This window comes from Morchella importuna (genome assembly GCF_003444635.1).
Source record: "Morchella importuna strain M04M26 chromosome Unknown Morimp01GS060, whole genome shotgun sequence".
In the NCBI taxonomy this organism is placed as follows: domain Eukaryota; kingdom Fungi; phylum Ascomycota; class Pezizomycetes; order Pezizales; family Morchellaceae; genus Morchella; species Morchella importuna.
Window position 1 is genome coordinate 94,381 of NW_025763457.1, and position 7,393 is coordinate 101,773.

The 7,393-nt window shown below is 43.7% G+C and overlaps 1 protein-coding gene across 1 annotated transcript; it reads right to left on the reverse strand.

Moving 5' to 3' along the window:
• Positions 1-4,089: 4,089 nt before the first annotated feature.
• LAJ45_11216 (uncharacterized protein) lies at positions 4,090-7,187 on the reverse strand (the record flags this gene model as incomplete). Its single annotated transcript, XM_046120726.1, has 9 exons — positions 4,090-4,435; positions 4,487-4,941; positions 4,999-5,558; positions 5,609-5,890; positions 5,950-6,297; positions 6,355-6,698; positions 6,771-6,891; positions 6,949-6,993; positions 7,121-7,187. 9 exons carry the CDS (start codon positions 7,185-7,187, stop codon positions 4,090-4,092), a joined length of 2,568 nt encoding a protein of 855 aa, XP_045966085.1.
• Positions 7,188-7,393: the final 206 nt, after the last annotated feature.

Below are 7,393 nucleotides of genomic sequence, written 5' to 3' on the forward strand. Positions count from 1 at the left end.
CTCTACCCTCACCTAACCGTGGCACCCATTGTAATCCTTCCATCACCTGTCAATCTCCATCTTTTTTCCATTCTAATTTTTAGCCATTGACCAATATGTCGATCATATCACCTCACACGAGATACGTGAACCCCAACCCTAATAAATATACTGGAAGTAAACAAAAAATTCTCTTAATCATATCTATGCGCACACCATCACAACGAAGGTTCGTTGATTATTTTTGCATGTATTCTGTGTGTAATCAGTCATAACTATCATACCAAGTACATCTAGATTGATTTATTAAGCGGGGATTGAAGATTTGGTTGACTGCAATTTGTGTAACAGCCAAAATAATAATGTGTCTCTATAAAAATAAGGAAATTATGAAAAAGGGAGATGCAAATTGATCTTGTTTTGCCGCACAAGTTCGAACAATATGTCAAGTTCCGACTTATGTAGTTATAGACTGGTTCTGGTAGTACCAACCTAGCTATCTTTTTCTAGAAAACCGATTCTTTGTACATGTGGAAGTACATAACTACATTTACCTCGTATAGCTTCTTAGATGCACACTTATGGACCCTTTACCAGGTGCTGAGACATGCATCTTAATATAAGCTTGTCTTATCTCAAACAGCAACAGCAGCACATACGTGCAGGAGGGTACATATTTCTCACCCATACACGTACATACATGTGTCTCGAGACGTTCTATTGATCTGTTTCTAAGTTGCACGGGTCCTAACATATTGAAAGCTCCAACCAAGCCAAATATAATGCGATCATGGATATAAGCAAAATTTGAGCTACATAATTAATTACAGATAGTACTGGCGGTTTGGATGGATCTAGAGGAAAATGGGGTGATTGATTCATTTCAAGGGATCGGGGGACGGCTTGCAAGTATAATTTCTATTATTACGATCGGTCCACGGGGGCGAACGCTAGCGTCCTCGTGTCTTTGCCCCGAGGACATCGCCTCGGGGGTATATATACACGGCCAGTATTCTATGAGGTGGATTTAATACCACCAAGACCAGTATACTGTCACGAGCACTGTGGTTGGACAAGATTTCATTTTGACACTTTTTTGTGAGAACAGGGTGCTCCTGACGCTGACGAAATGCTGGACAAGACAAAAAAATGACTGACAAATACATTTTAAAATGGGACAAACTCTGCTGTGAGTTTTTTCTTTAACCACCGGATTGATCGCTTGCCTAATGAAGGTACAGAGGGCGTACGAGACGGAACGCAGGAGAAAATCCCTAGCCATGCACCCATGAGTGTCAAATATAATGGATTTCCCTAATCCTAACTACTGACAAAGGAGTTGGGGGACACAAAAAATATGGGACAGACCCCCGCTAACACTGACGAAAGACCTGAAAGTCTAAGACAATCTGAGGTCGCTGACAACTGACGTCCCAACCACAGTGCTCATGACAGTATATGCCCTATACATGGCCAGAGACTTTGTGTTTTTGCTAATCATAATATTAATGTTTAGAAATTGTCATATGGACAATATGGATTAGGCCCTTGGAAGAGAACAAGATCATGCTATGTACTAAGCTAAGATCAAATCTACTGGGAATTCTCTATCAACAGCGTGCTTCCATAACTTAATCAATCCCCAGTTTGTAATATTCATAAACTCAATATACAGGTCAGCCTCAAGAAATAACGGCAATAAAACAAAATGCAAACGCTAGGGGATTTGAACTAGAGTCAATCTCACTCAATATCCTATTATGCAATTAATGAATTAAACAAAATCAATATCCTATTTATTTACTACGTCATCACTTCCAGAGATCAATGATTAGTATTGCAAGATATTCCGGATCTTCTACCAAGTCAACGCAGCACGTGACCCACAAAATTGTCGGCATTGCTAGTATCAAGTCGCAATTCGAGCTTACTTATAGGCCGCCTGGAATTTCGGTCACGTGTAGGTGAAATAATGAGAACAGAACAGTTAATTGTCTTGGCGCCCGGACCGAGTGATCAATTCGGCTTGACTCCGAGCTCTCGAGACTTTCCCCAAGCTACATTACCAAAAAAGCGGGTGGATCCAGTACCATATCTGGCAAAAACCGTAGGGTTACGGTATTGTTGTGGTATTACTACGGTATATAATATTTAGTACTCCGATTTAACTCGGAAGTTTACATAATTCCAAGTACTATAAGCAATTGGGATCGCCTAAAGATCGCGATGCTTGATTTGATTGTCTTTGCTTGTAATTTTATACAAGTCCTATCAGAATTCAGACAATATAGAAATTAATTCCGGATTCTTATATAATATAAGTACTTTTTATATATATCAACTATAAGCTATAAAAGAATACATTGAAAAAGTTTTGCTAAAACCTAACCCTACACCTAGCGCCCTCACTACTAATTAGATTCAATGGATACAGCAGGTATCAATCTCATGGGTAACATACAAAAAGGATAGGTGAGGTAGCCTCGGAGCTGATGGGAACGTCTGCTTCCATAAGGGCCCGGGCATCTGTACTCATGTTGTAGGAAATCAATCACATGCACAGGTACTAGAAGGGATCTGAATTCTGCTCCTCGTATATATATGCATACGTACCTATGGACCGGGTCCTGGCATATGGTCCGACAGCGATCTCCCAGAGCTATTGTGAGATATTCTTCATTCACTGGCAATTAGAATTACAAAGATCGGCTCTGTGTGGTGTCTGCCTTGTACGAATTGTGAGGTCTATAAATCACTTAGAGCTAGCGGAGCTACCACATATTGGAACATCTAGGTACGGTATATACATGTAGTACCGATATTTCTGGGATATACGCCCATGGGCTTAAAGCAAAGTGGTAGGAAGAAAGTCAAGGAAAACCGGTGGTGTATGCATATTCCCGTGACTTAGGCCAATCAGCAAGCATTTTTCGACCAGTACTTTGCTTTAAGCCCACGGGCGTATATCCCAGAAATATCGGTACTCAAATATTGTATCCGGTTTTGAAGTTACCCGGGCGGGGTCTTCAAGCTAGCCTAGATCGTGTATGGAAATTATGAATTATAATTAGAATGTGCTAATCTCATTGTCGAACCAAAACCCAAGACCGGACCCCATATGACCTGGGAAATACCGGTATGTCAAATCTTATTCCTGGGATTCGTAGTCTTGACATGCAGTGGCTTCTTCGGCGTTTACTTCCTCTTGCGGCAACAAGCATCAACAGTGGCAATTCTTTGCATGCAGCGGTACGGAATTAAACAGGATGAACCAGCACCTCGGTACCTAAGAGATCTGGTACTACTCGACAGGGCTGATAAAACTCGATCGGATGTAGCCTTATGGAAAATGATGAACGGCCCCCAACTGTTTTCGAGTGGGGGCGCCGAATGCTTCACGGACATGGTCGATTAATTGGGCCCCTCATTCAAGGGGAGTACTATGATTACTACATGCTATTTTCCATTGAACCTAATATAAATATCACAATGTTATCATTCGACCCTCCAGATAACTATACCCTATTATAAATAGCCACTCATTTTAAGTAAAAAAAAAAAAAAAAAAAAAAAAAAAATAAGACATAAAAAGATCTTTCATTAATGCCGATCCCCAACAATCCACAAAAGTTTGAGAAATAAAAAAAGAAAGAAAGCCGGGAGGATCAAGGGAAAAATATTCTTATAACGATCAGACAAACTAGCCCCCTTAAGAGAAAAAAGCGAAAAGGATTACCCCATATAGTAAGATCTGGCGCTCGAGCAAGCAAAGAGAAGGAAAAATCATTCCAGTAACTGAAAATGGAGAATAACAAACCAAAAAATCAAGGTCCACATAAAAAAAACACCTTCCAAAAATACATGTTTATACACACAGCCAGCACGCCAAACGCAATGGAAATCGAGCAAAAGGAAATAAGAAATGGAAATATCAGTGTTGCGGTCACCGCATATTGGGATTCAAAGGTAAAGAGGGATTTAGGAGACAACTTATGAGATTTGTTTCAAGTTCCTCGATAATGTGTAAGGATACCTGTGAAGCATTTGGCATACTACCACATCTTGGTTTGGTGAAGATCTCGAAGTCGTCGATGCTCGTTATTTCGGGGGTTAACGACTTCTTCGGCCGGCCTCTGACCGCAGGGCTGTCGATGGTGGTACAGTCTCAGGTCGGTCTTGCGACGGTCCTGGAGTGTTCCATACAGTTTCCCCGCCAAACGGGAACGGTCGTTTGTTTGAATCGCTGAAAACGGCGGCCGCAGCTACAGAATCTTGCCACATACCAGGGGACACGAATGAGTGCGAAACCCCTACAGTTGTAGGCACATAGGAGCTTGATGAAGGTGGACGCCCACCGCCAAGCGGATCAACCAACCCACTTTCATGATGATGTCCGGCTATACCAGAAGGTATAGCTGACACGGAACCATTTATCCCAAACGCAGTATTCCAATTACTAAGAAACCATCAGTATCCTACAACAGTCATCTTTTTTAGGGGAACGAACTCGAATAGTCTAGAAGGATTCCACCCCATGTTGTCTACGATCGCGGGGGGGTTCTGAGTTCCTTGACCTGCTGCTAACATCACTAATGACTGGACAGCTGCCGGGGATTCCCCTTTTGACTCGCCGTCGCCTGTGGAATGTGGTGGAGACAAAGGATGCGAATAATTCGCTGGGCCACCGGCTGTAAGGGTCGAGTGTGGGCTTTCCCCTTGAGTGTAAGCTCGAGTGATACTTGGATCAACTGCTGCTGAAACGCCTGGGTAAAAAGGAAAATTTGGATTCAAAACAAAAGGTCGACTTAGGTCGAGTGAAAAAGCTTGACGCAAAGTCTCAATTTGACCTTTAACCTCAGATGAGGCCGAGCTATCAATGCAGTTTTCTAAGATCCTCATTGTTCTCGTGAAATAATCTTTCGCATCTGAGTTGAATTCTGGGTCCGGGCACGTGGCCGCGATCTGTTAAGGAAGGTCAGCCAAGACATTGGAAGAGCCTATAATGGAATTTCAATTCACCAGATGTATCATAGCACAAGTGAGCAAAGCATATATGGTGAAATTGACACCCCGGAGCATGCATTGTAACCCCAGCATCCCATACTGCTCAAAGACTGTTTCTTCCAATCTAAGCATAGATTTCGCTGCGTTCGTACATATCATCATGTGTGTCTTCCACTCTCCACCCAAAGAGAAAGTCTTTCCGAAGGCCAGCGCGGGACGATGGAGCATTATCCGAGCTAAATGATAATAAATCTGAAGATTTCCTGTGAAGTGGGAGTCGATCTGAGGACCAGGGTGACTAAGATCAGTGACTACCACCACATGAAGATTCGGTGGGAGCTCATAAGCCCAGGTATCCAGGCTTGGTCCGGAATCTAAGAATTGAGGGTCATTCCTCCAGTTTGGTGTAGCCTTAAGCTTTGCATGCACATCATTCATCCGACGAATATTCTTGATAAGCCACACAAAGTATATAAAGTTGCGATATATAGTTACTTCATTCTCATCCAAATCTGGTGAGCCAAGTGGTGTGGTGAGATCAATGCTTTCAGGACTGATCTGCATAATGTCACGGCCTGTCGAGTTGTGAGAAAATGACGGTCCGAATCAAAAATCAAGGGCATACCTTGCGGAGCGCAAATCATAAGTTCGAAAACGAAGCATGCTTGCCAGACACGAGTTCGCGTCATGCAATCGAGGGGGCTCTCTCCGCATCCTACTCCATGCTTATGCAAATCACTGTGTCTATCAAGGCCGAGATCACGAGCCATCGCTATTATACTGACTACGCTCATCCAGGAGCGGAAGAAATAACCTCTTTGCGGCGCAGATTCTCTTGCTTTGAGCAGAAGCAACAAAGCTTGAACCGTACTAAGCCGCGGTACATCGAAAAAACAGTCAACATGTCCTGGACACAGAAGGGTGAGCAATTCGCCTCCCATCTAATTACAAGGATTAGAAACCAACTTGTTGCCATGCTTATCCACTTGAGTCCCTTTGCTGGATCTGTTGTCAATCTGCCAGCACATGCAAAGATTGTTTCAAGAAGTAAAGGTGATATTGAGTCACGCGATGCACTCCATTGTCGATAAAATGCTGCCTTATTGACGATCGGTATGTACGGGTGTATGTGGTTAAAGAATATGCCAAACATTTCCATAGCCTCATCGTCAGTAGGCATGTCTTCAGGCCTTATCTTGACTGCAAATTCATGCTGTCCAGGCATAAACGACGGATTCGGCTCAATTTCCTCCGTCCATGGTTCATATGCAGGTGTCTCCGCAAGTCTTCTTCCTTGGGCCGATATGTAGTTTGCTGATCCGGATTTAGTGTTACACGATCACTCTTTTAAACCAGAAAGACGTAACATACCCACACCGCTATCGTCAATTTTGAGCTGCCCCAATACTCCACTGACATGGGCAGCAGATGCATAGTCGCTCTCGGCCGCCCATTGGTCTTGCTGCCTCATCACGGGCTGTGTCTGGTAAACAGGAGCTTGAAAATGAAGTGGTTCTACAACCTCCCCACCTGTGATTCCCGGATACGCGAGCGTATTCGATGGTCTATGCGATGGTCCATGGTGTTCAGAGGGTGAAAGTGTTCGAAAGGCGGTGTTTCCGTCTCTACTGTGATATCCGGGGACAGTTGTCCTGCTTGTCTTCCTTACGATATGCCCCGAGGCATGTTGCATAAGGTCTTCTTCGCCGCTCGCACTTGAATTCTCAAAATCCCCGTTGGTTTCTTGTTCCATAACAACCTGACTGGGTGCGAAATCGCGATCATACTGTACCATGGGCGGAACGCAGTGAAGTTTCAAGCGTACACAAGCTGAGCAAGGCCATGTATTCGTTGTAGCAGCATCGCATTTAATTTTTCGGCGTCGACATCCTTCGCATGCTCGCATAACTAAACTCTTGGGTTAGTTTTACGAGTCAAATATCTTAATATCAATTGAACGCTAACCCTTGAGCCTTTTGTGTCGGTTGTGTTCATCAACAAAAACATAGTCTTTGGTAATAGTGATAGTTAGCTAATGACCAAAGACACCGACCCTTCTCTCTTTTCAAGAAATTTTTAAATTATATTATTTTTATGTTTGAAGGGGTGAACGGAAAATTATCCAGGGGGAACATACTCCTGTGGTTCTCCCTTTGACCGCCGAGGTCCGTCGGGGAGAGATTTATGCTTTGCTGCATGCTCATTGCTTGTTGAGGTAATAGTCGCCGGGGAACAGAATCGACAGCCACTTGAGGCAACATAGACCGCGAGTATGGAGGATGAGCGTGAGTGAGATGAGTAGGATTGGGGCGACGCAGTGAGGTTCACTCAGTAGAAGGGGAAAGTTCGCGATGCGTTTGAAGCCGATGACTGGCGGGGGGGAGGGGGGGGTGGTGGGAGAGCGGGATTG